The sequence below is a fragment of the Vigna umbellata genome, chromosome 7 (assembly GCF_029865625.1).
Source record: "Vigna umbellata cultivar VRB3 chromosome 7, Vumbellata_1.0, whole genome shotgun sequence".
Lineage (NCBI taxonomy): Eukaryota > Viridiplantae > Streptophyta > Magnoliopsida > Fabales > Fabaceae > Vigna > Vigna umbellata.
Window position 1 is genome coordinate 34,762,809 of NC_142171.1, and position 27,173 is coordinate 34,789,981.

The 27,173-nt window shown below is 39.1% G+C and overlaps 2 protein-coding genes and 1 non-coding gene across 3 annotated transcripts; 1 reads left to right on the forward strand and 2 right to left on the reverse strand.

The window, feature by feature from the left end:
- Window positions 1–2,792: 2,792 nt before the first annotated feature.
- On the reverse strand, window positions 2,793–4,263 carry LOC148195834 (uncharacterized). Its single transcript, XM_088095299.1, has 2 exons — window positions 3,044–4,263; window positions 2,793–2,883 (listed from the first exon to the last, which is right to left on the reverse strand). Exons 1-2 carry the CDS (start codon window positions 4,261–4,263, stop codon window positions 2,793–2,795), a joined length of 1,311 nt encoding a protein of 436 aa, XP_087951425.1.
- Window positions 4,264–9,177: 4,914 nt separating this feature from the next.
- LOC148195835 (uncharacterized) lies at window positions 9,178–13,952 on the reverse strand. Its single transcript, XM_088095300.1, has 3 exons — window positions 12,230–13,952; window positions 10,586–12,193; window positions 9,178–9,260 (listed from the first exon to the last, which is right to left on the reverse strand). Exons 1-3 carry the CDS (start codon window positions 13,950–13,952, stop codon window positions 9,178–9,180), a joined length of 3,414 nt encoding a protein of 1,137 aa, XP_087951426.1.
- LOC148195836 (small nucleolar RNA R71) lies at window positions 13,234–13,341 on the forward strand. Its single transcript, XR_015781284.1, has one exon. It is a non-coding gene; the product is annotated as a small nucleolar RNA R71 (small nucleolar RNA).
- Window positions 13,953–27,173: the final 13,221 nt, after the last annotated feature.

A 27,173-nucleotide genomic window follows, 5' to 3' on the forward strand; every position in this document is an offset into this window, starting at 1 on the left:
CAAAATCCGTTTGACAGCAATTAGATGAGATTCTTTAGGATTAGCTTGGTACCTAGCACACACACACACACTTTGCATAATGTCTGGTCTACTAGCAGTTAGATAAAGTAAGGATCCTATCATTCCTCTAAACATGGTTTCATTTACTCCTTCACCAGATTCATCCTTATCTAAATAGCAGGACGTTGCCATAGGTGTGTTGGCCTCTTTACAAGTATCCATACCAAACTTCTTAAGCACTTCTCTACAATATTTAGTTTGGGAGACAAAAGTTCCCCCATCTATTTGCTTTATTTGCAGTCCTAAGAAGAAGTTAAGCTCACCCATCATAGACATTTCAAATTCACCTTGCATGATTTGTGCAAATCCCTCACACAATGAATCATTTGTAGACCCAAAAATGATATCATCTACGTATACTTGAACAATCAAGATATGTTTTTCTACTTTTTTAATAAACAAGGTTGAATCAACCTTTCCTCTAGAGAAGTCATTTTCAATCAAGAAAGTACTAAGTCTTTCATACCAAGATCTAGGTGCCTGTTTTAGACCATACAAGGCCTTTTTCAACTTATAAACATGATTAGGATATTTAAAATCCTCAAAACCAGGAGGTTGACTAACGTATACCTCTTCTTTAATGAAACCATTTAAAAATGCACTTTTCACATCCATTTGATACAATTTAAACTTCATCAAGGATGCATACGCAAGTAACAATCTAATTGCTTCTAACCTGGCTACTGGGGCGTAAGTTTCATCATAGTCGATACCTTCCTCTTGGCAGTAGCCTTTTGCAACTAACCTGGCTTTGTTCTTGGTGATGTTGCCATCTTCATCAAGCTTGTTTCTAAACACCCACTTTGTTCCAATGATTTGATAATCATCTTGTCTAGGAATGAGTTCCCAAACATCATTCCTTTCAAATTGATTGAGTTCTTCTTGCATAGCAACACACCATTTATCATCTTGAAGAGCTTCCTTTATGTTCTTAGGTTCTACCTGAGACACAAAAGCTACTGTTAAGCAGAAATTATTAAGATTGTGTCTAGTAGTTACCCCTTTTAACATATCTCCGATGATGTTGTCCAGAGAAAGTCCTCTTGGTTGTTGATAGCTTTTAGGATCAACTACTTGATGTTCATTTTGAGTTTCTGGAGGATAGTTTTCATTTAGATACATCTCTTCAAGAGCTTCCCTCAAATAATCCTCATCACCTGCAATTGGTTTATTTGACTCAAGAGGGTTCACCTCAAGGTCCACAATTTCATCAAAGACAACATGCATTGATTCTTCAATTTTCAAGGTTCTTCTATTAAACACCCTATATGCTTTGCTAGTTAAAGAGTATCCTAAGAAGATTGCCTCATCAGATTTAGCATCAAATTTGCCTAGATTATCTTTACCATTATTCAAAACAAAACATTTGCATCCAAAGATTTTCAAATGAGATACATTTGGTTTTCTACCGTTAAACAGTTCATAGGGAGTTAGCTTAAGAATAGGCCTAATTATCATTCTGTTCAACACGTAACAAGCAGTACTAACTGCATCAGCCCAAAAGTATTTTGGCACATTAGATTCATTTAAAAGAGTCCTAGCTAGTTCTTCTAATGACCTATTTTTCCTTTCAACAACACCATTTTGTTGGGGAGTTCTTGGAGCAGAAAAATTATGAGCAATTCCATGTTTTTCACAAAACTTTTCAAAAGATTCATTTTCAAACTCACCACCGTGATCACTTCTCAAGGTTTTGATTTTCAAATCCTTTTCATTTTGAACACGTTTTGCAAATGATTTGAATGCTTTAAAAGCTTCACTTTTCAAGGTTAAGAAAAATGTCCAAGTAAATCTAGTGTAGTCATCAACAATCACAAGAGCATAGTAGTTTCCACCAAAACTTTTAATTCTAGATGGACCAAACAAGTCCATATGCAAAAGTTCTAAAGGTTTTGATGTTGAAATCATGTTTTTAGACCAAAAAGAGGATTTGGTTTGCTTTCCCTTTTGACATGCAGAACATATTTTGTCTTTCTCAAATTTTAATTTAGGCAAACCAATCACAAGATCTTTTGAACTCAATTTATTTAAATGTTGCATATGAATATGCGCAGCTCTTTTATGCCATAACCAAGGATTTTCCTCTTTGGCAGCTAAACATGTTATACTATGACTAGATGCATTTTCAATATCAATCAAGTAAATGTTATTATGCCTAACACCTTGCAAAGCAATTTCAGTAGAATTTTTAAAATATACGGTACATCTATCACTTTCAAAGGTTACCTTGAGACCCTTGTCACATAATTGACTTATGCTTAGGAAATTGTGTTTGAGAACTTCAACGCATAATACGTCCTTTATAGTCAATGTGTTTCCTCCTCCAATGTCTCCAGTGCCAATGATTCTACCTTTGTTATTATCTCCATAGGTCACAAATCCTTGCTTCTTCTTCTCAAAAGAAATAAACCTTTTCTTGTCACCGGTCATGTGTCTTGAACAACCACTGTCAAGATACCACAGTGACTTCTTTGACTTAGAAAGTTCCTACAAAACAAATTTTAGCAAGACTTTAGGTCCCCAATCTTATTATGGGTCCTTTGGGTTAGTTTATGCAAATATACATCATTTTACAATTTTAACCCATGCATATTTACCATTTGGAACACCAAAATGTTTGATGTTGCATTTGTTTGAGGTGTGACCAAGTTTCATGCAGTAAAAACAACAAGCCTCATACACTTTATTTTTCACAAGAGTTCCTTTTTCTACCCAAACTCTACGAGTTCTTATCACTTTATATTTTTTGTGTAGATGCGTGTTTCCACTTCTAGCATTGCTTCTCTCAAAGTTTGTTTTGGCATGTGACTTAGACTTATTTCTCTTTGCAAGTAAATTCTCAAGAATGTCAATATCAAACATATGACTTTTACACGATAGACATTCAGCAGGTTGTATAACAATATCAAATTCAGATAATTTAGTTTCCAAATTACTAACTTTGTTTCTGAAAACAACTTCATCATCTAGTGCTTTTTCATACCTCAAATTCAATTCATTATGCTCTTTCTTTAGCTTTTTATGAGCAACATCAAGTTTTTCAGATTCATTTAACAAATCAAGAAATGCCTTTTGTAAGTCAAACTCATCACTTGACTCTAAGCTAGAATCACTTACTTGGCTTCCTGCATCTTCTAAGTCTGCCATTAAGCACAAGTTTGCTTCTTCATTTGAATCGCTTGAACTTGAAGAACTAGAAGCATTGTCTTCCCAAGCTATGTAAGCTTTCTTCTTCTTTGGAAACTTTCTTTCTTTCTTTTCTTCACTTTTCCTATTCTTAGGACAGTCAGTCTTCACATGACCCCTTTCTCCACATCCATAACATTTAATGCTTGATGGAGATCCTCGATTTTCTTTCCTTTCTCCATGGTATTTGTCTTTTCCCTTTGCTTTCATAAATTTAGCAAACTTCTTAATCATAAGACTCATGTTTTCCTCATCGTTATCGGAATCATCATCCTCAATTCTCTTAGAACTTTTTCCTTTTGAGATTTCAGACTTGAGGGCAAGCGTCTTTCTTTTGCCTTGATCCTCTTCTGTAGTTAATCTTCTTAGCTCAAGCTCATGCTCACGAAGCTTTCCAAAGAGAATCGCCGTTGACATTTGAGTGAGGTTTTGAGACTCCGAAATGGCAGTCACCTTTGGTTGCCAAGACCTGTCTAATGATTTCAAAATTTTTACATTCAACTCGTCAGTGTCAAAAGTCTTACCCAAACCTGTCAGGTGGTTCACAATGTGAGTGAAACGCTTCTGGACATCAGATATTGTTTCTCCAGGCTGCATTCTGAACATCTCATACTCCTGAATGAGTGTGTTCTTCCTTGCACGTTTCACGTCATCTGTACCCTCATGTGTGACTCTGAGGACCTCCCACATCTCCTGTGCTGTCTTACACACTGAAATTCTATAAAATTCATCAAGTACTACAGCAGATGAAATAATATTACGAGCCTTAATATCAAATTGGGCTCTTCTATTTTCCTCAGGAGTCCAATTAAAGTATGGTTTTTCTACTTCTACACCATCAACAGTTCTTTTAGGAATATAGGGACCATTTAGCACAGCTTCCCAGATGCCTCTGTCAATAGACCCCATAAAAATTTCCATTCTGACTTTCCAGAATGCATAGTTATCACTAGTAAAAAGAGGTGGTCTGTTGATGGATGCACCCTCAACATATACTTGATTTTGATGACCGGCCATTTTCGCAAAAGTTTGAAAGAATATCAAAGCAAGCTCTGATACCAATTGTCGGAACAATCGGTACCGTTATAGAGTTGCGCAGCGGAATAAATTACTCGGAAAGCGTGTTACGGTCACAAATCGAGTTATGATGGTCCGTTTTAGAAAATCAATTTTCTTAGAGAAAATTTAACAAACACTTGATGTGCATAAAACAGTAACGAGTGTAAGGAATAGAAAAGTTGACACACTGGATTTTTATCCTGGTTCGATTCAAAAGAATCTACGTCCAGTTGTTAATCACTATAAAGAGTGATTAACGATTTCACTAAAATCAGTTTCAGCAAAATACAATTAAGAGTGAATAAACAAACCGAAATATAAAACCTTCCTTCGACCAACTGATGAGAGGGTCGCACCTCCCAACAAAAGTTGTGCATGAAAGAATGCAGTACAGTACTAGGAAGTGACTCCTAGGTCGTCTCTCAAGGACCAATTTTGGTTCAGTCTCAGATCAAACACGTAGTAGGGGGGGTTTGTAGTGGTTTTGGTTGCGGATAAAATTAAAATTTGAAATCAAACATAATCTATTACGACTGAAAACATTAAAATGAAAATTGCTTAGAACAAATTAAACATGCAACAAAGAGCTGAACAATTTTAATGCAACCTGAGAGTGGCGACAATTGAATTGAATGAATCCAAATTAAAAATTCTATTCTAAGGCAAAATCAATGTTGCATTTCCATGTGCAACTCTATACGGCTTTTTACTTCCAGCTACCATTCTCCCATCAAATCAACAATCCTTACATCCACTAAAGAAAGAAATAGAATAAACAATTGCAACCTTACCTATTAACGTGCTGCACCATGGGCTCATCATTCCAGCCCCCGTTTGGAAGTTAAAACCTTACCTTCACACCCAATAAAGCACCCTTCACTTTTCTAAAACAAAAACAATTGCTAAAAATGAATTTGCCCTCCTTTTCCTCCAACCAGGCCGTGACACCTACTACCGTGACAACACCCCATCTATTCTTCATTTCTCAATCAATTTCTCCATGCTTCTTGAATTTCCTTCATTCTACCTTCAAGCATCCACTTTCCCGTGCACACCATACAGTTCCTGGAATCGGCTACTTTCATTTTTTTTTCTCCAAAGCTTCACACGTCCCATCATCCTAGGGTGCGTGTTTCTCCCACGCTGTGACACCTAGCTTCTCATTCATTCTCCGCACAAAACCAATTAAACATTCTATTCTACTCCAACGTCACACTTTCACGTGGCATCAAACAGCTTGGGCAGTACCACTTCACTTCTTCCTTCAATTAAAATTTCATTCTCCTTAATTCCATCCAGCCGCACCGCTTCTAGCTTTGCTCCCCTGCACTACCTCTCTTTTCAATCAATAAAGCTTCTCCAGCAAAAATAAAAAAAATGCCCGTGTGCGTCCAAAACGTAACACCGATTGCTTTCTTCAATTTAGTATCAAATCCCAAAACCTTGTTGTTCCAGGACGTTCCATTTCTACTGCTTCCATCTCATTCTAATGTGACTTTCCTCCATTTCATTCTCCATTCCACACCGCTTACCGTGACTCACATGTGCGTCTCCCAACTTCTCTTGTGCTTCCTTGTCCGTGACTCACTTTGCTTCAATGCTTACAGCCGTGTCCTCATTTCCCAACTCCAAGTGCTCCGCTTCTCTTCCAGCTCAACACACGTGAACAATGCTTAACTTCCATAAAACAAAACTCAATCACCGGTACATCTTCTAAAGAAAGAAACACTCCTTTTTCCTAGTGTTCGAATATTTCTTTTTCTTTTGTCCAAAGCCAACAAGATAAATGTAAATGAATCAGCGGGCACTAAACAAAGCTAACAATTAAAATTGAATCAGAGTTCATTCTCAAAGGAAAAGAACAACTGTGTAAAAGTGCTTCAACCATTTTTTTCATTCCCTCCGCAAAATGGAGAATAGTGCTTCCAGCCAACACAAAAGCCTCCTCCCTCAAAGACCGAGAGAAGAGAAAATCAAAACAGTGCCAAAACAAAGTGTCCAAAAAGTGGTCCGGTCAAGTGGCGGCTAGGGCTCCTCTAAGGACGTGTGTCCTCCTTTTAATAGGGATGGGGTCCACACACTAAAACCCTAGGGTCCAAGTCATTAATTTCTAATTTTGGGTCTAATCTAATTTACCAAAAATTGACCCAAAATATAAGAGTTGATACAGAAATTTTAAACTACTGAATTACAATTTAATTAATTCAAAAATGTCTGTCTGGAGAGTCTTGAATTTATTTGACATTCTTCCTGATGTCCCAAAATGTATTTCCGAAATTTTCCTGCATTTCAAAATTGCACTTAATCAGCTCAGAAAATCCAAATTAGCACAATTACAAATTTCCGACAAAATTAAGCGGAATTCGGAAAACTGGGAAATAACAAACAATTAAACACAATTCCCTGGTTTATTTAAGTGCAATAAACTAAATATAATTCAAGAAATAACGACTCATCAAAATAGACCACACTTAGTCTTTTGCACTCCTGGGCAAAACTAAAACGAAAACCAGGAAACTACTCAAACATCAGGGAGTTGACACATACTCGACAGACAGACAACAAAGACTCCAAAACAGAAACACAGTTGCACAATTCTCACAAAATTCTGGACGGTAAAAGGTATAGGCAGAATCCCACACAGAGTCAATGAAAGCAAATACTCAAAGAATCATCCAAACAGTTCAGTACAAGGAAAACAGCCAATCAGTTCAAAAGATGAATCAAAAGCAACAGAGCCTCACAGATGCGCACAATCAGTGTTTCTCTCAAGTGTTTAAGGTAAATCAATGTCACTCAATGCACTCAAGAAAGCAAACAACAACAGACTTGGCAAGCCTCTAATATCAACACTCAAACACATATGCATGTTCAAATCAAAAGGTCTTTTCATGGTTGTAATGGGGCCAAGGACAAGGGAGGATATATCTGGATAAGAAGCTACAAACCATAAGGAACAGAGGAGCAATGGGGAACAAGTGTAAACACATTCAAACACACCCACAACCTCTAATTCCATCCTCTTCTTGACTCCATTATTCACAATTATTCACATTTTTTTTTCACTATTTTTCTGCTTTCTTTCTTTTTTCATCCTGTCTCTTTTCTTTTCTCTCTTTTCAAAACAAAACTGTAAAAGACAAGATACACATATATTTACCAAAGCAAAACAAGAAGAGGAACCAACTAGCCAACTCATCAGAAACCCCCAAGAGACCACACTTGTTCCCAAAACACTTCCAAAGCTCCAAAATTCCCTAAGGTTAAGGTAATCATGGTCTTTCACTTAGGGCTAGTGTATGAGCATTCGAAATAAAGAAATGGGGGAAAGTATAGGCTCAAAAAGAGTTCTCAAAGGATTAGAACAAGGTAAGCTTATTTGGCTAGAGAGGTTCAAGAACAAAACTGCCTTTATCACTTCCAAACATGCATATCAGTCAAGAATTATCAACAAGAGTCAAGCCAAGGCATATGTGCAAGCAATCAAGAGACATATCACACACAAGAAAGAACATAAAGTGGCTCAAATCTCACACAGGGCATTTGTGTCACAATCAATTCAACTCTCAAACATCATGATCATCTTCCAAGCAAAGAAAAGCAAGGAATCCAACATCTCAGAGTATCAATGAAGTGAAAGAAAACTGACAACCTAACCACAATCCAGAATTTACGAAAAGCATGCAAAACTGTACACAAGACACAACAAATAAAAACCGAAACATGAACAAAGAAACAACCTCCCCTAATAGACCACACTTAAACGACACAATGTCCTCAGTGTGTCACAATCAGTAGATCAAACAATCAGAACAATCATCAGATATCGACAAAGTGCAATAAAAGTGAGGAGGGGAGGAGAAAAGAAACTCCCTGAGTCAGATGGGAGGATAGGTGGGGTGGACCAAAGACGTCTCCTCCACCACTACATCCACTAAAGAAGGGTTGCTGAGGAAAGGCTTCAGTCTATGCCCGTTCACCTTGAAGCTTTTAGCTGTAGATGGACCTTGGATCTCTACTGCACCATAAGGATAAACATTAGTCACAACAAAAGGTCCAGTCCATTTTGATCTCAACTTACCACCCATGAGGCCGAGTCTAGAGTTATACAACAAAACCTGTTGGCCAACCTCGAAGTCCTTTCTAACAATAGAACTATCAGGGAACTTCTTTGTCCTTTCCTTGTAGAACTTCGAGTTCTCATATGTCTCCAATCGGATCTCATCCAATTCATTCAGTTGCAACTTTCTTTCCTCTCCAGCTTGGTCCATGGAGAAGTTGCAAATCTTCACAGCCCAATATGCCCGATGCTCAATCTCGACCGGTAGGTGACATGCTTTTCCGAAGACAACCCGGTAGGGAGACATCCCTATCGGTGCTTTGTAAGCTGTCCTGTAAGCCCAAAGAGCATCGTCCAACCTATTGCTCCAATCTTTCCTGTTGGGCTGGACAATCTTCTCCAAAATCCTCTTAATCTCCCTGTTGGAGATCTCAGCCTGCCCATTTGTTTGGGGGTGGTAAGGTGTAGAAACTCTGTGCGTCACCCCATATTTCTTGAGCAAGGCTTGCATGGATCTGTTGCAAAAATGGGTTCCTTGATCACTAACAATTGCTCTAGGCACTCCAAACCTGCAAAAGAGGTGAGATCTAACAAAATCTACAACAACTCGAGCATCATTAGTCCTGGTGGCTCTAGCTTCCACCCATTTTGAAACATAATCCACAGCAAGGAGAATATAACAGAAACCAAAAGAAACAGGAAAAGGACCCATGAAATCTATACCCCATACATCAAACACCTCACAGAACAACATAGGTTGTTGAGGCATCTCTTGTCTCTGTGAAATTGATCCTCCTGCTCTCTGACAAGGCTCACAAGTGCTGCAGATCTTCTCCGCATCTTTGAAGATGGAAGGCCAATAAAAACCACAGTCCAGCACCCTGCGAGCTGTTCTCTGTATCCCCAGATGACCACCAGGTGAGGAGGCATGACAAAACTGCAGGACCGAGTCAATCTCATGGTCCGGAATGCATCTCCTAGTAACCTGGTCACTACACAACTTCCACAAATATGGGTCATCCCAAACATAATACTTAGCATCACTCTTAATTTTAGCAATCTGAGCACGTGATGCTAAGGGAGGAAAAACAGAAGCAACCAAATAATTTACAATGTGTGCAAACCAAGGAGTGGGGTGAGAGTAAGAAATCATCAACAAACTCTCATCAGGAAAGGTATCCTGTATGGGCAACACATCAGCTTCATCATCAGCTTTTTCAATCCGGCTTAGGTGGTCTGCAACCAAATTTCATGCTCCACTCTGGTCTTCAATTTGCAAGTCAAACTCTTGGAGCAGTAGCATCCACCTGATCAATCTAGGCTTTGACTCCGCCTTTTTCAACAGAAACTTTAGAGCTGCATGGTCAGTATACACAATAACATGTGATCTAAGCAAATATGACCTAAACTTATCAAGGGCAAAAACAATTGCCAACAACTCTTTTTCAGTGGTGGTATAATTTGCCTGGGCAACATCCAAAGTGCGTGAAGCATAGTAGATCACTCTCGGCAGCTTGTCAATTTTCTGTGTCAAGACAGCTCCTAATGCATAATTAGACGCATCGCACATGAGCTCAAATGGGGCTGTCCAATCTGGTGCCTGAATGATAGGGGCGGTGGTCAAAGCTTCCTTCAGGCAATCAAACGCCTGCTTGCATCTGTCATCAAAAGAGAAGTCAATATCTTTCTGCAGCAGTCTGGACAAAGGAAGCGCCTTCTTGCTGAAGTCTTTGATGAAGCGCCTGTAGAAACCTGCATGTCCAAGAAAAGATCGCACCTCTCGCACGCAAGAGGGGTAAGGCAACTGCGAAATCACATATATCTTAGCAGGGTCTACCTCTATTCCTTTTTCAGAAATGATATGCCCTAGAACCAAACCTTGTCCAACCATGAAGTGACATTTCTCAAAATTGAGAACAAGGTTTGTTTCTATGCATCTTTTCAAAACTTTTTCCAAACTGTCTAAACATGCATCAAAGGAGGAGCCATACACAGTAAAATCATCCATAAACACCTCTATGCAATTCTCAAGAAAGTCGCTAAAAATGTTAAGCATGCACCGCTGGAAGGTACCAGGGGCGTTGCATAGACCAAAGGGCATCCTCCTATAGGCAAAAGTGCCAAAGGGGCAGGTGAATGTGGTTTTTTCTTGATCCTCAGGAGCAATATTTATTTGAAAGTAACCAGAAAAACCATCAAGAAAACAATAATGAGATTTACCTGCCAGGCGCTCCAGCATCTGATCAATGAATGGCAGGGGGAAATGATCTTTCCTGGTTGCTTGGTTGAGCCTCCTATAGTCAATGCAGACTCTCCAACTGTTCTGCACTCTAGTTGGGATAAGCTCATCCCTCTCATTCTTCACCACAGTGAGGCCAGTTTTCTTGGGCACAACATGGATGGGGCTAACCCACTGACTGTCTGAAATAGGGTAGATGATCCCAGCTTGCAAAAGCTTGGTCACCTCCTTCTTGATTACGTCCATGATCACGGGGTTTTGCCTTCTTTGTGGCTGTCTCACTGGCCTTGCTCCATCTTCCAAAAGAATTCTATGCATGCATGTGGATGGGCTAATACCAGGTATGTCAGCCAAACTCCAACCAATGGCCTTCTTGTGCTTCCTCAGCAAACCAAGCAACTTCTCCTCTTGAACAGAATCAAGGGAGGTGGAAATGATCACCGGTTTCTTCTCATCATCCTCCAAGTACACGTACTTGAGGTTATCTGGGAGCTGTTTCAACTCAAGAGTAGGTGCCTGCAAGTCAGATTCATTTGTACTTCCTACAAAGTGGTTGGTGCATTCTGACTCCAAAGAATTCACAGGTAAAGGCGGAACACCTATCTCATCACGCTCCAAATCCATATCCATGACAATTACATTATCAACATCATCCATATCAAAAACATCATCAACATCATGGATATCAAAATTCTCTTCAAAATCAACCTCATTCTCAAATTCAGATTCAATGCATGTATGTAGAGAAGATAGAAAAGAATGCTCTTTCTTATGCAAAGAATCAAAATCATCAACAACATATCTATCAATAATGTCATCCAATGCATCGATCCTAAACAGAGAATGGTCCTCAACTGGAAATTTCATTGCATCAAGGATATTAAAATGAACAACAATATCAGCAAATTCCATAGACAAAGTTCCAGCATACACATCAATCTTAGTTCGGGCAGTTTTCAAGAATGGCCTGCCTAAGATAATGGGAGCGGATCCATGAGAGAATCCCTCCTCCATTTCCAAAACATAAAAGTCAGCAGGAAAAATCAATTCACCAACCCTAACCAAGACATCCTCTATGAAACCTGCTGGGTGGGTAACACTCCTATTGGCCAACTGAATGACCACACCCGTGGTTTGCAAAGGACCAAGAGACAAAGATGCATATATAGACAAAGGCATGACATTAACAGAAGCACCCAAATCAAGCATGGCATTTTCAAATTTATTGTTTCCAATCACACGAGGAATGCAAAATATACCTGGGTCCTTGCACTTTTCAGGGATGTGCGGGACCGACTTACCAATAAGCGCAGATACATTCCTTCCCATGCTAATCCTCTCATTTCCCTTCATCTTCCTCTTGTGTGTGCACAACTCCTTCAAGAATTTGGCATACTTCGGTATCTGCTTGATGGCATCAAGTAGAGGTATGTTCACCTCTACCTTCCTGAAGGTCTCCAGAATTTCCTTATCCACATCTTCCATCTTTTTGCTAGGAAGTGCCCGTGAAGGGAATGGTAGAGGGATAGGTCGGTCAACCAATGGAGAAGGTGCGGCAGCAGTGGTGGTGGAAGAGGGAGAAGATCCACCTGAAGAAGAACCACCGGCTGGAGAAGAAGATTCACCCACCTCAAATGTCTTGCTGGGACCGTCATGGTCGTTCTTTCTAGGACAAGTAGCAGGCATGGGTGTAGGTGTAGAAGAGGGCTCTGAAGGCACAAAAATCTGCTTCCCTGATCTAAGGGTTATTGCACTCACATTCCTTGGGTTCTGCACAGTCTGGGATGGTAACTTATCCGAATTCTGAGACTGCGCCTGGTTTATCTGAGTAGCCATCTGACCCATCTGGTTAGTGAGACTCTGTATGGAAGCTCTAGTCTCCTGCTGAAATTGCATGTTATCTTTCTGAAACTGCAGGTTTTGCATAGTCATCTGTCTCACTAACTCTTCCAATGAAGGTTCAGACGAAGTGGAAGGGTGGGCAGCTGGTTGGGCAGGTGCCTCTTGTTGTTGCTGTTGCCTCTGGTGTTGTTGCATAGGTGGAGGCACATATCTGTTAGGTGCTCCAGCATTCTGGAAAGGTGGTGCCTGCTGTTGATGCTGTGGCGCATTGTTCCATCTCAGATTGGGGTGATTCCTCCACCCTGGGTTGTACCTGTTGCTGGATAAGTCATGATTTTGCTGTTGTTGTTGCCTGTTGTTGTAGATGTTCGTAGCATAAGCCTGAGGCGCATCAGAGGCAGCAGATTGCTGCAAAGAAGGACAAGCATCTGTATAGTGGTCACTGGAAGGACAAATAGCACATAGCCGTGCAACAGATGCAGATGGAGCTGCAGATCTCTGGTTGGTAGTCAACTGTGTCACCAACTTCGTAAGAGAGTCAATCTTTCCTTCCAACTTGCTTTCGACAACTGATAAAGACTGGGCAACAACATCATGCACGCCCCTCACCACAATGGTATCATTCCTGGTGCTAAACTGCTGGGAGTTGGAAGCCATCTTCTCAATCAATTGCCTGGCCTCAGCAGGTGTGGTGTCTCCAATAGCTCCACCACTGGCAGCATCAATCATACCACGGTCCATGTTGTTCAAACCCTCATAGAAATACTGGACAAGGAGATGCTCAGGTATCTGATGGTGGGGGCAACTAGCACAAAGTGTCTTGAATCTCTCCCAATACTCATATAAGTTCTCTCCACCAAGCTGCCTAATCCCAGTTATGTCTTTTCTGATAGCTGTGGTCCGGGCTGCTGGAAAAAATTTATCTAAGAACAGCCTCTTCAGATCATCCCAACTAGTGACGGATCTAGGCGCCAAACCATACAACCAATCCTTAGCAACATTTTCCAATGAATGAGGGAATGCCTTCAAGAAGATGTGCTCTTCAGGAACATCATGTGGTTTCATACTAGAACAGACAATGTGGAATTCCTTCAAATGCTTATGAGGACTCTCACCTGCAAGACCATGAAACTTGGGCAACAAATGGATCAGTCCAGTCTTGAGAACAAATGGAACGTCCTCATCAGGATATTGGATGCACAAGCTTTCGATATCGAAATCAGGTGCAGCCATCTCCCTAAAAGTCCTCTCACGAGGTGGAGGTTGTGCCATATTGTTCTCAGTGTGAAAAACAACAGAATCAGAATCAGAATCACGTGCAGATGCAACAGATGCAGTGGATGCAGTATGCACAAAGTACTCAGCAGTGGGATGCACAGTATCCAATGGAACAGACTCAAAAACAGACTCTAAAGATAAATTCCTAGAATGTCTGGCTAACCTATGAAAAGTTCTATCAATCTCAGGATCAAAGGGTGGTATAGGCCCAGGATTTCCCCTAGTCATGCACTAAGTCACAGCACCCTAAAATCATGAAACGATATCACAAAAATTTTGAACACACAAAACAACCTAAACAAACAAATCACACACACTCAAACATACAAGACAAAACACACACACAAACAACACATTATCAACACAAAAGACCTAAAACTGAACCGTTGGTCCCCGGCAGCGGCGCCATTTTGATGAGAGGGTCGCACCTCCCAACAAAAGTTGTGCATGAAAGAATGCAGTACAGTACTAGGAAGTGACTCCTAGGTCGTCTCTCAAGGACCAATTTTGGTTCAGTCTCAGATCAAACACGTAGTAGGGGGGGTTTGTAGTGGTTTTGGTTGCGGATAAAATTAAAATTTGAAATCAAACATAATCTATTACGACTGAAAACATTAAAATGAAAATTGCTTAGAACAAATTAAACATGCAACAAAGAGCTGAACAATTTTAATACAACCTGAGAGTGGCGGCAATTGAATTGAATGAAGCCAAATTAAAAATTCTATTCTAAGGCAAAATCAATGTTGCATTTCCATGTGCAACTCTATACGGCTTTTTACTTCCAGCTACCATTCTCCCATCAAATCAACAATCCTTACATCCACTAAAGAAAGAAATAGAATAAACAATTGCAACCTTACCTATTAACGTGCTGCACCATGGGCTCATCATTCCAGCCCCCGTTTGGAAGTTAAAACCTTACCTTCACACCCAATAAAGCACCCTTCACTTTTCTAAAACAAAAACAATTGCTAAAAATGAATCTGCCCTCCTTTTCCTCCAACCAGGCCGTGACACCTACTACCGTGACAACACCCCATCTATTCTTCATTTCTCAATCAATTTCTCCATGCTTCTTGAATTTCCTTCATTCTACCTTCAAGCATCCACTTTCCCGTGCACACCATACAGCTCCTGGAATCGGCTACTTTCATTTTTTTTTCTCCAAAGCTTCACACGTCCCATCATCCTAGGGTGCGTGTTTCTCCCACACTGTGACACCTAGCTTCTCATTCATTCTCCGCACAAAACCAATTAAACATTCTATTCTACTCCAAATTTAACGTCACACTTTCACGTGGCATCAAACAGCTTGGGCAGTACCACTTCACTTCTTCCTTCAATTAAAATTTCATTCTCCTTAATTCCATCCAGCCGCACCGCTTCTAGCTTTGCTCCCCTGCACTACCTCTCTTTTCAATCAATAAAGCTTCTCCAGCAAAAATAAAAAAAATGCCCGTGTGCGTCCAAAACGTAACACCGATTGCTTTCTTCAATTTAGTATCAAATCCCAAAACCTTGTTGTTCCAGGACGTTCCATTTCTACTGCTTCCATCTCATTCTAATGTGACTTTCCTCCATTTCATTCTCCATTCCACACCGCTTACCGTGACTCACATGTGCGTCTCCCAACTTCTCTTGTGCTTCCTTGTCCGTGACTCACTTTGCTTCAATGCTTACAGCCGTGTCCTCATTTCCCAACTCCAAGTGCTCCGCTTCTCTTCCAGCTCAACACACGTGAACAATGCTTAACTTCCATAAAACAAAACTCAATCACCGGTACATCTTCTAAAGAAAGAAACACTCCTTTTTCCTAGTGTTCGAATATTTCTTTTTCTTTTGTCCAAAGCCAACGAGATAAATGTAAATGAATCAGCGGGCACTAAACAAAGCTAACAATTAAAATTGAATCAGAGTTCATTCTCAAAGGAAAAGAACAACTGTGTAAAAGTGCTTCAACCATTTTTTTCATTCCCTCCGCAAAATGGAGAATAGTGCTTCCAGCCAACACAAAAGCCTCCTCCCTCAAAGACCGAGAGAAGAGAAAATCAAAACAGTGCCAAAACAAAGTGTCCAAAAAGTGGTCCGGTCAAGTGGCGGCTAGGGCTCCTCTAAGGACGTGTGTCCTCCTTTTAATAGGGATGGGGTCCACACACTAAAACCCTAGGGTCCAAGTCATTAATTTCTAATTTTGGGTCTAATCTAATTTACCAAAAATTGACCCAAAATATAAGAGTTGATACAGAAATTTTAAACTACTGAATTACAATTTAATTAATTCAAAAATGTCTGTCTAGAGAGTCTTGAATTTATTTGACATTCTTCCTGATGTCCCAAAATGTATTTCCGATATTTTCCTGCATTTCAAAATTGCACTTAATCAGCTCAGAAAATCCAAATTAGCACAATTACAAATTTCCGACCAAATTAAGCGGAATTCGGAAAACTGGGAAATAACAAACAATTAAACACAATTCCCTAGTTTATTTAAGTGCAATAAACTAAATATAATTCAAGAAATAACGACTCATCACCAACGAAATGGAAGCCAACAATCTACACTTTCCTTCAACTTTGGAACAGTGCAGAACATTTCTTCCTTCGACCAATGAACCGGAAGAACAATAGCGTTGCCAACTCGAAGAGAATCACTCCGACCTTTGACCCACAAAGCGAGAGCTTCTCCTTTTCACGAGACTAGGCAGTGCAATGAACTAGCTTTTGGAACTTCCTCAGATCACACTGTATTCTCAAAAGCTCAGTGGTGTTTCTAAGAGTTCTAGAACTCATCTATATAGCCCACTATTCTAAAGTTTGCAAAGATGAATTATAACTGCCGCAGATAATCGATTATTGTTAGTCATAATCGATTATTCGAGTCCGTTACAGGGTTTTCAAAAAGTGATAATCGATTATCCTGAGGAATAATCGATTATTCCAGAGACTTTTGGCAGTTCTCATTAGAACTGTGATAATCGATTATTTGGAGTAATAATCGATTATTCCAGAGCAACGAGGTTTTTCAGAAGGGCTCAGGATAATCGATTATAGCTTCTAATAATCGATTAAATGCGTAGCAGTTCTAAAAATACGAATTTTTCTAAGTATTACATGTTTAAGGCTTTTCCTAATACATTTATAATCTACAAATTGCTTTTAAAACAACTATAACAATGTATCATCTTTGAGCATCATCAAAATTATTTATCTTCAAATTTACCAATGCTCTTCATTGGTAACAGTGCATTCCAACCATCAAACCGAAACACCAACACTTTGAAAATTTCCCCAAACTTGGCACCAAGCACCAACTTAGCCAACTTTCTCCACCAAACTTGGCTAACTTCAAAACCCACCAAAATGAAAAATTTCTTGCACCAAGATTTTTACAGTAGCCTTTTGGTGATATAAAGAGTGCATTGCAACCATCAAACCCCAAAAACCAAAACTTTGAAAATTTTCCAAAACTTGCCAACCATGCACCACAAACTTAGCCAACTTTCACCACACAACTTGGCTATCTTCAAAACCCACCAAAATGAAAAATTTCTTGCACCAAGATTTTTACAGTAGCCTTTTGGTGATATAACGAGTGCATTGCAACCATCAAACCCCAAAAACCAACACTTTGAAAATTTTCCAAAACTTGCCAACCATGCACCACAAACTTAGCCAACTTTCACCATACAACTTGGCTATCTTCAAAACCCACCAAAATGAAAAATTTCTTGCACCAAGATTTTTACAGTAGCCTTTTGGTGATATAAAGAGTGCATTGCAACCATCAAACCCCAAAAACCAAAACTTTGAAAGTTTTCCAAAACTTGCCAACCATGCACCACAAACTTAGCCAACTTTCACCACACAACTTGGCTATCTTCAAAACCCACCAAAATGAAAAATTTCTTGCACCAAGATTTTTACAGTAGCCTTTTGGTGATAGAACGAGTGCATTGCAACCATCAAACCCCAAAAACCAACACTTTGAAAATTTTCCAAAACTTGCTAACCATGCACCACAAACTTAGCCAACTTTCACCACACAACTTGGCTATCTTCAAAACCCACCAAAATGAAAAACTTCCTGCACCAAGATTTTTACAGTAGCCTTTTGGTGATATAACGAGTGCATTCCAACCATCAAACCCCAAAAACCAACACTTTGAAAATTTTCCAAAACTTGCCACCATGCACCACAAATTTAGCCAATTGTCTCCACCAAACTTGGCTATCTTCAAAACCCACCAAAATGAAAAATTTATTGCACCAAGATTTTTATAGTAGCCTTTTGGTGATATAAAGAGTGCATTCCAACCATTAAACCGAAACACCAACAGTTTGAAAATTTCCCCAAACTTGGCACCAAGCACCAACTTAGCCAACTTTCTCCACCAAACTTGGCTATCTTCAAAATCCACCAAAATGAAAAATTTCTTGCACCAAGATTTTTACAGTAGCCTTTTGGTGATATAAAGAGTGCATTGCAACCATCAAACCCCAAAAACCAAAACTTTGAAAATTTTCCACAACTTGCCAACCATGCACCACAAACTTAGCCAACTTTCACAACCAAACTTGGCTATCTTCAAAACCCCCTAAAATGAAGAATTTCTTCCACCAAGATTTTTACTGTAGCCTTCTGGTGATATAAGGAGTGCATTCCAACCATCAAACCCCAAAAACCAACACTTTGAAAATTTCCCAAAACATGGCACCAAGCACCAACTCAGCCAACTCTCTCCACCAAACTTTGCTATCTTCAAAACCCACAAAAATGAAAAATCTCTTGCACCAAGATTTTTACAGTAGGCTTTTGGTGATATAAAGAGTGCATTCCAACCATCAAACCCCAAAAACCAACACTTTGAAAATTTCCCAAAACTTGGCACCAAGCACCAACTTAGCCAACTTTCACCACCAAACTTGGCTATCTTCAAAACCCAGCAAAATGAAAAAATTCTTGCACCAAGATTTTTACAGTAGCCTTTTGGTGATATAAAGACTGCATTGCAACCATCAAACCCCAAAAACCAACACTTTGAAATTTTGCCAAAATTTGCCACCATGCACCACAAACTTAGCCAACTTTCACCACCACACTTGGCTATCTTCAAAACACACCAAAATGAAACATTTCTTGCCCCAAGATTTTTACAGTAGCCTTTTGGTGATACAAAGAGTGCATTGCAACCATCAAACCCCAAAAACCAAAACTTTGAAAATTTTCCAAAACTTGCCAACCATGCACCATAAACTTAGCCAACTGTCACCACACAACTTGGCTATCTTCAAAACCCACCAAAATGAAAAATTTCTTGCTCCAAGATTTTTACAGTAGCCTTTTGGTGATATAACGAGTGCATTGCAACCATCAAACCCCAAAAACCAACACTTTGAAAATTTTCCAAAACTTGCCAACCATGCACCACAAACTTAGCCAACTTTCACCACACAACTTGGCTATCTTCAAAACCCACCAAAATGAAAAACTTCTTGCTTCAAGATTTTTACAGTAGCCTTTTGGTGATATAATGAGTGCATTCCAACCATCAAACCCCAAAAACCAACACTTTGAAAATTTTCCAAAACTTGCCACCATGCACCACAAAGTTAGCCAATTGTCTCCACCAAACTTGGCTATCTTCAAAACCCACCAAAATGAAAAATTTATTGCACCAAGATTTTTACAGTAGCCTTTTGGTGATATAAAGATTGCATTCCGACCATTAAACCGAAACACCAACAGTTTGAAAATTTCCCAAAACTTGGCACCAAGCACCAACTTAGCCAACTTTCTCCACCAAACTTGGCTATCTTCAAAACCCACCAAAATGAAAAATTTCTTGCACCAAGATTTTTACAGTAGCCTTTTGGTGATATAAAGAGTGCATTGCAACCATCAAACCCCATAAACCAACACTTTGAAATTTTGCCAAAAGTTGCCACCATGCACCACAAACTTAGCCAACTTTCACCACCACACTTGGCTATCTTCAAAACCCACCAAAATGAAAAATTTCTTGCACCAATATTTTTATAGTAGCCTTCTGGTGATACAAAGAGTGGATTCCAACCATCAAACCCCAAAAACCAACATTTGGGAAATTTCCCAAAACATGCCACCATGCACCACAAACTTAGCCAACTTTCACCACTAAACTTGCGTAGCTGCAAAACCCTCCAAAATAAAAAAATTTCTTGCACCAAGACTTTTACAATAGGATTTTTGTGATATAACGAGTGCTTTCCAACAATCAAACCCCAAAAACCAACACTTTGGAAATTTTCCAAAACATGCCACCATGCACCACAAACTTAGCCAACTATCTCCACCAAACTTGGCTATCTTCAAAATCCACCAAATTGAAAAATTTCTTGCACCAAGATTTTTACAATAGCCTTTTGGTGATATACTGAGTGCTTTCCAACAATCAAACTCCAAAAACCAACACTTTCAAAATTTTCCAAAACTTGGCACCAAGCACCAACTTAGCAACCTTTCACAACCAAACTTGGCTAGCTTCAAAACCCACCAAAATGAAAAATTTCTTGCACCAAGAGTTTTACAGTAGCCTTTTGGTGATATAAAGAGCGCATTCCAACCATCAAACCCCAAAAACCAACACTTTGAAAATTTCCCAAAACTTGGCACCAAGCACCAACTTAGCCAACTTTCACCACCAAACTTGGTTAGTTCAAAACCCACCAAAATTAAAATTTCTTGCACCAAGATCTTTACAGTAGCCTTTTGGTGATATAAAGAGTGCATTGCAACCATCAAACCAAAAAACCAACACTTTGAAAATTTCCCAACACTTACCACCATGCACCACAAACTTAGCCAACTTTCACCACCAAACTTGGCTTGCTTCAAAACCCAAAAAAATGAAAAATTTCTTGCACCAAGATTTTTACAGTAGCCTTTTGTTGATATAAAGAGTGCATTCCAACCATCAAACCCCAAAAACCAAAACTTGGAAAATTTCCCAAAACTTGCCACCATGCGCCACAAGGCCAACTTTCACCACTAAACTTCGCTAGGTGCAAAACCCACCAAAATGAAAAATTTCTTGCACAAAGATTTTTACAGTAGCCTTTTGGTGATATAAAGAGTGCATTGCAACCATCAAACCCCAAAAACCAACACTTTGAAAATTTTCCAAAACATGCCAACCATGCACCACAAACTTAGACAACTTTCACCACCAAACTTGGGTATCTTCAAAACCCACCAAAATGAAAAATTAGTTGCACCAAGATTTTTACAGTAGCCTTTTGGTGATATAACGAGTGCATTCCAACCATCAAACCCCAAAAACCAACACTTTGAAAATTTTCCAAAACTTGCCACCGTGCACCAGAAACTTAGCCAACATTCTCCACCAAACTTGGCTATCTTCAAAACCCACCAAAATGAAAAATTTATTGCACCAAGATTTTTACTGTAGCCTTTTGGTTATATAAAGAGCGCATTCCAACCATCAAACCCAAACACCAACACTTTGAAAATTTCCCAAAACATGCTACCTTGCACCAAAACTTAGCCAACTTGCACCACCAAAGTTGGCTTGCTTCAAAACCCACCAAAATGAAAAATTTCTTGCACCAACAATTTTACAGTAGCCTTTTGGTGATATAACGAGTGCATTCCAACTATCAAACCCCAAAAACCAACACTTTAAAAATTTTCCAAAACATGCCACCATGCACCAGAAACTTAGCCAACATTCTCCACCAAACTTGGCTATCTTCAAAACCCTCCAAAATGAAAAATTTATTGCACCAAGATTTTTACAGTAGCCTTTTGGTGATATAAAGAGTGCATTCCAACCATCACACCCCAAAAACCAACACTTTGCAAATTTCCCAAAACTTGGCACCAAGCACCAACTTAGCCAACTTTCTCCACCAAACTTTGCTATCTCCAAAACCCACCAAAATAAAAAATTTCTTGCACCAAGATTTTTACAGTAGCCTTTTCGTGATATAAGGAGTGGATTCCAACCATCAAACCGAAACACCAACACTTTGAAAATTTCCGAAAACTTGCCACCATGCACCAAAACTTAGCCAACTTTCACCTCCAAACTTCGCTAGCTTCAAAACGCACCAAAATGAAAAATATATTGCACCAAGATTTTTACAGTAGCCTTTTGGTCATTTAAAGAGTGCATTGCAACCATCAAAACCCCAAAAACCAACACTTTGAAAAATTTCCCAAAACTTGCCGCCATGCACCACAAACTTAGCCAACTTTCACCACCAAATTTGGCTTGCTTCAAAACCCACTAAAATGAAAAATTTCTTGTAGCAAGATTTTTTACAGTAGCCTTCTGGGAATATAAAGTGTGGATTCCAACCATCAAACCCCAAAAACCAACACTTGGAAAATATCCCAAAACTTGCCACCATGCACCACAAACTTAGCCAACTTTCACCACTAAACTTGGCTAGCTACAAAACCCACCAAAATGAAAAATTTCTTGCTCCAAGATTTTTACAGCAGCCTTTTGGTGATATAACGAGTGCATTGCAACAATGAAACCCCAAAAACCAACACTTTGGAAATTTTCCAAAACTTGCCATCATCCATCACAAACTTAGAGAACTTTCTCCACCAAACTTCGATATCTTTAAAACCCACCAAAATGAAAAACTTCTTGCACCAAGATTTTTACAGTAGCCTTTTGGTGATATAAAGAGTGCATTGCAACCATCAAGCACCAAAAACAAACACTTTGAAAATTTTCCAAAACTTGCCAACCATGCACCACAAACTTAGCCAACTTTCACCCCCAAACTTGGCTATCTTCAAAACCCACTAAAATGAAACATTGCTTCCAACAAGATTTTTTACAGTAGCCTTTTGGTGATATAAAGAGAGCATTCCAACCATCAAACCCCAAAAACCAACACTTTGAAAATTTCACAAAACTTGCCACCATGCACCACTAACTTAGCCAACTTTCACCACCAAACTTGGCTAGCTTCAAAACGCACCAAAATGAAAAATTTCTTGCACCAAGATTTTTACAGTAGCCTTTTGGTGATATAAAGAGTGCATTGCAACCATGAAACCCCAAAAACCAACACTTTGAAAATTTCCCAAAACTTGCCACCATGCACCACAAACTTAGCCAACTTTAACCACCAAACTTGGCTGGCTTCAAAATCCACTAAAATGAAAAATTTCTTGCACCAAGATTTTTACAGTAGCCTGCTGGTGATATAAAGAGTTGATTCCAACCATGAAACCCCAAAAACCAACACTGGGAAAATTTCCCAAAACTTGACACCTTGCACCACAAACTTAGCCAACTTTCACCACTAAACTTGGTTAGCTGCAAAACCCACCAAAATGAAAAATTTCTTGCACCAAGATTTTTACAGTAGTCTTCTGGTGATATAAAGAGTGGATTCCAACCATCAAACCCAAACACCAACAATTTGAAAATTTCCCAAAACATGCTACCTTGCACCAAAACTTAGCCAACTTGCACCACCAAAGTTGGCTTGCTTCAAAACCCACCAAAATGAAAAATTTCTTGCACCAACATTTTTACAGTAGCCTTTTGGTGATATAACGAGTGCATTCCAACTATCAAACCCCAAAAACCAACACTTTGAAAATTTTTCAAAACATGCCACCGTGCACCAGAAACTTAGCCAACATTCTCCACCAAACTTGGCTATCTTCAAAAACCCTCCAAAATGAAAAATTTATTGCACCAAGATTTTTACAGTAGCCTTTTGGTGATATAAAGAGTGCATTCCAACCATCACACCCCAAAAACCAACACTTTGCAAATTTCCCAAAACTTGGCACCAAGCACCAACTTAGCCAACTTTCTCCACCAAACTTTGCTATCTCCAAAACCCACCAAAATGAAAAATTTCTTGCACCAAGATTTTTACAGTAGCCTTTTGGTGATATAACGAGTGCATTGCAACAATCAAACCCCAAAAACCAACACTTTGGACATTTTCCAAAACTTGCCACCATGCACCACAAACTTAGCGAACTTTCTCCACCAAACTTCGCTATCTTCAAAACCCACCAAAATGAAAAATTTCTTGCACCAAGATTTTTACAGTAGCCTTTTGGTGTTATAAATATTGTATTGCAACCATCAAACCCCAAAAACAAACACTTTGAAAATTTTCCAAAACTTGCCAACAATGCACCACAAACTTAGCCAACTTTCACAACCAAACTTCGCTATCTTCATAACCCTCCAAAATGAAAAATTTATTGCACCAAGATTTTTATAGTAGCCTCTTGGTGATATAAAGAGTGCACTGCAACCATCAGACCCCAAAAACCAACACTTTCAAAATTTCCCAAAATTTGCCACCATGCACCACAAACTTAGCCAACTTTCACCACCAAATTTGGCTTGCTTCAAAACCCACTAAAATGAAAAATTTCTTGCACCAAGATTTTTACAGTAGCCTTCTGGTGATATAAAGAGTGCATTCCAACAATCAAAAACAAACACCAACACTATCAAAATTTCCCAAAACTTGGCACCATGCACCAAAACTTAGCCAACTTTCACAACTACACTTGGCTTGCTTCAAAACCCACCAAAATGAAAAATTTCTTGCACCAAGATTTTAACAGTAGCCTTTTGGTGATATAACGAGTGCATTGCACCAATCAAACCCCAAAAACCAAAACTTTGGAAATTTTCCGAAACTTGCCACCATGCACCACAAACTTAGCCAACTTTCTCCACCAAACTTGGCTAGCTTCAAAACCCACCAAAATGAAAAATTTCTTGCACCAAGATTTTTACAGTAGCCTTTTGGTTATATAAAGAGTGCATTCCAACGATCGAACCCCAAAAACCAACAGTTTGGAAATTTCCCAAAACTTGGCACCAAGCACCAACTTAGCCAACTTTCACCACCAAACTTGGCTAGTTCAAAACCCACCAAAATGAAAATTTCTTGCACCAAGATTTTTACAGTAGCCTTTTGGTGATATAAAGAGTGCATTGCAACCATCAAACCTAAAAAACCAACACTTGGAAAATTTCCCAAAACTTACCACCATGCACCACAAACTTTGCCAACTTTCACCACCAAACTTGGCTTGCTTCAAAACCCACAAATTTGAACAGTTTCTTGCACCAAGATTTTTACAGTAGACTTTTGGTGATAAAAAGAGTGGATTCCAACCATCAAACCCCAAAAACCAACACTTTGAAAATTTTCCAAAACTTGCCAACCATGCACCACAAACTTAGCCAACTTTCACTACCAAACTTGGCTATCTTCAAAACACACAAAAATGGAAAATTTCTTGCACCAAGATTTTTCCAGTAGCCTCTTGGTGATATAAAGAGTGCATTCCAACCATGAAACCCCAAAAACCAATACTTTGAAAATTTCCCAAAACTTGGCACCAAGCACCAACTTGGCCAACTTTCACCACCAAACTTGGCCAGCTTCAAAGCCACTAAAATGAAAATTTTCTTGCACCAAGATTTTTACAGTAGCCTTTTGGTGATATAAAGAGTGCATTCCAATCATCAAACCCCAATAACCAACACTTTGAAAATTTCTCAAAACATGCCATCATGCGCACCACAAACTTAGCCAACTTTCACCACCAAACTTGGCTTGCTTCAAAACCCACAAAATTGAAAGATTTCGTGCACCAAGATTTTTACAGTAGCCTTTTGGTGATATAAAGAGTGGATTCCAACCGTCAAACCCAAACACCAACACTTTGAAAATTTCCCAAAACTTGCCACCTTGCATCAAAACTTAGCCCACTTTCACCACCAAACATGGCTTGCTTCAAAACCCGCCAAAATGAAAACTTTTGGTGATATGAAGAGTGCATTCCAACCATCAAAAGCCAAAAACCAACCATTTGAAAATTTCCCAAAACTTGGCGTCAAGCACTAACTTAGCCATCTTTTACCACCAAACTTGGCTAGCTTCAAAACCCACCAAAATGAAAAAGTTCTTGCACCAAGATATTTACAGTAGCCTTTTGGTGAGATAAAGAGTGTATTCCAACCATCAAACCCCAAAAACCAACACTGGGAAAATTTCCCAAAACATGCCACCATGCACCACAAACTTAGCCAACTTTCACCACCAAACTTGGCTTGCTTCAAAACCCACAAAAATGAAAAATTTCTTGCACCAAGATTTTTACAGTAGCCTTATGGTGATATAAAGAGTGGACTCCAACCATCAAACCCAAACACCAACACTTTTAAAATTTCTCAAAACTTGCCACCATGCACCAAAACATACCCAACTTTCACCACCAAACTTGGCTTGCTTCAAAACCCACCAAAATGAAAATTACTTGCACCAAGATTTTTACAGTAGCCTTTAGGTGATATAACGAGTGCATTCCAACCATCAAACCCAAAAAACTAAGACTTTGAAAACTTTCCAAAACCTGCCACCGTTCACCACAAACTTAGTTGACTTTTTCCATCAAACTTGGCTATCCTTAAAACCCACCAAAATGAAAAATTTCTTGCACCAAGATTTTTACAGTAGCCTTTTGGTGATATAAAGAGTGCACCCCAACCATCAAACCCCAAAAACAAACACTTTGAAAATTTCCCAAAACTTGCCACCAATCACCTTCTTAGCCAAATTTCACCACCAAACTTGGCTAGCTTCAAAACCCACCAAAATGAAAAAGTTCTTGCACCAAGATATTTACAGTAGCCTTTTGGTGATATAAAGAGTTTATTCCAACCATCAAACCCCAAAAACCAACACTTGGAAAATTTCCCAAAACATGCCACCATGCACCACAAACTTAGCCAACTTTCACCACCAAACTTGGCTTGCTTCAAAACCCACCAAAATTAAAAATTTCTTGCACCAAGATTTTTACAGTAGCCTTTTGGTGATATAAAGAGTGTCTTCCAACCATCAAACCCAAACACCAACACTTTGAAAATTTCCCAAAACTTTCCACCATACACCAAAACTTAGCCAACTTTCACCACCAAACTTGGCTTGCTTCACAACCCACCAAAATGAAACATTTCTTGCGCCAAGATTTTTACAGTAGCCTTGTGGTGATATAAAGAGTGGATTCCTACCATCAAATCCCAAAAACCAACAGTTGGAAAATTTCCCAAAACTTGCCACCATGCACCACAAACTTAGCCAACTTTCACCACCAAACTTGGCTACCTGCAAAACCCACCAAAATGAAAAATTTCTTGCACCAAGATTTTTACAGTAGCCTTTTGGTGATATAACGAGTGCATTGCAACCATCAAACCCCAAAAACCAACACTTTGAAAATTTCCCATATTGTATTTGTAAGTTTATTTGTTTTAAAGCTTTCCCGTATGTAAAAAAATTATTTTTTTGATATATTATATACGGATATTACATACGGATTTATCCGTATATAAGTTAAATACAGATTTATCCGTATATAAGTTATAAACG

Excerpts from the sequence above, each read along its gene's own strand:
- LOC148195834 (XM_088095299.1), bottom strand. The coding sequence starts at position 4,263 with ATGGCCGGTCATCAAAATCAAGTATATGTTGAGGGTGCATCCATCAAC. Across the intron at positions 2,884-3,043 it reads CATAATGAATTGAATTTGAG|AGAAATAAGTCTAAGTCACA; the intron begins GTATGAAAAAGC and ends TTACTTGCAAAG.
- LOC148195835 (XM_088095300.1), bottom strand. The coding sequence starts at position 13,952 with ATGACTAGGGGAAATCCTGGGCCTATACCACCCTTTGATCCTGAGATT. Across the intron at positions 12,194-12,229 it reads CAGCAAGACATTTGAGGTGG|GTGGATCTTCTCCCTCTTCC; the intron begins GTGAATCTTCTT and ends GTTCTTCTTCAG. Across the intron at positions 9,261-10,585 it reads GATGCTGGAGCGCCTGGCAG|AGAACAGCTCGCAGGGTGCT; the intron begins GTAAATCTCATT and ends CTGGGGATACAG.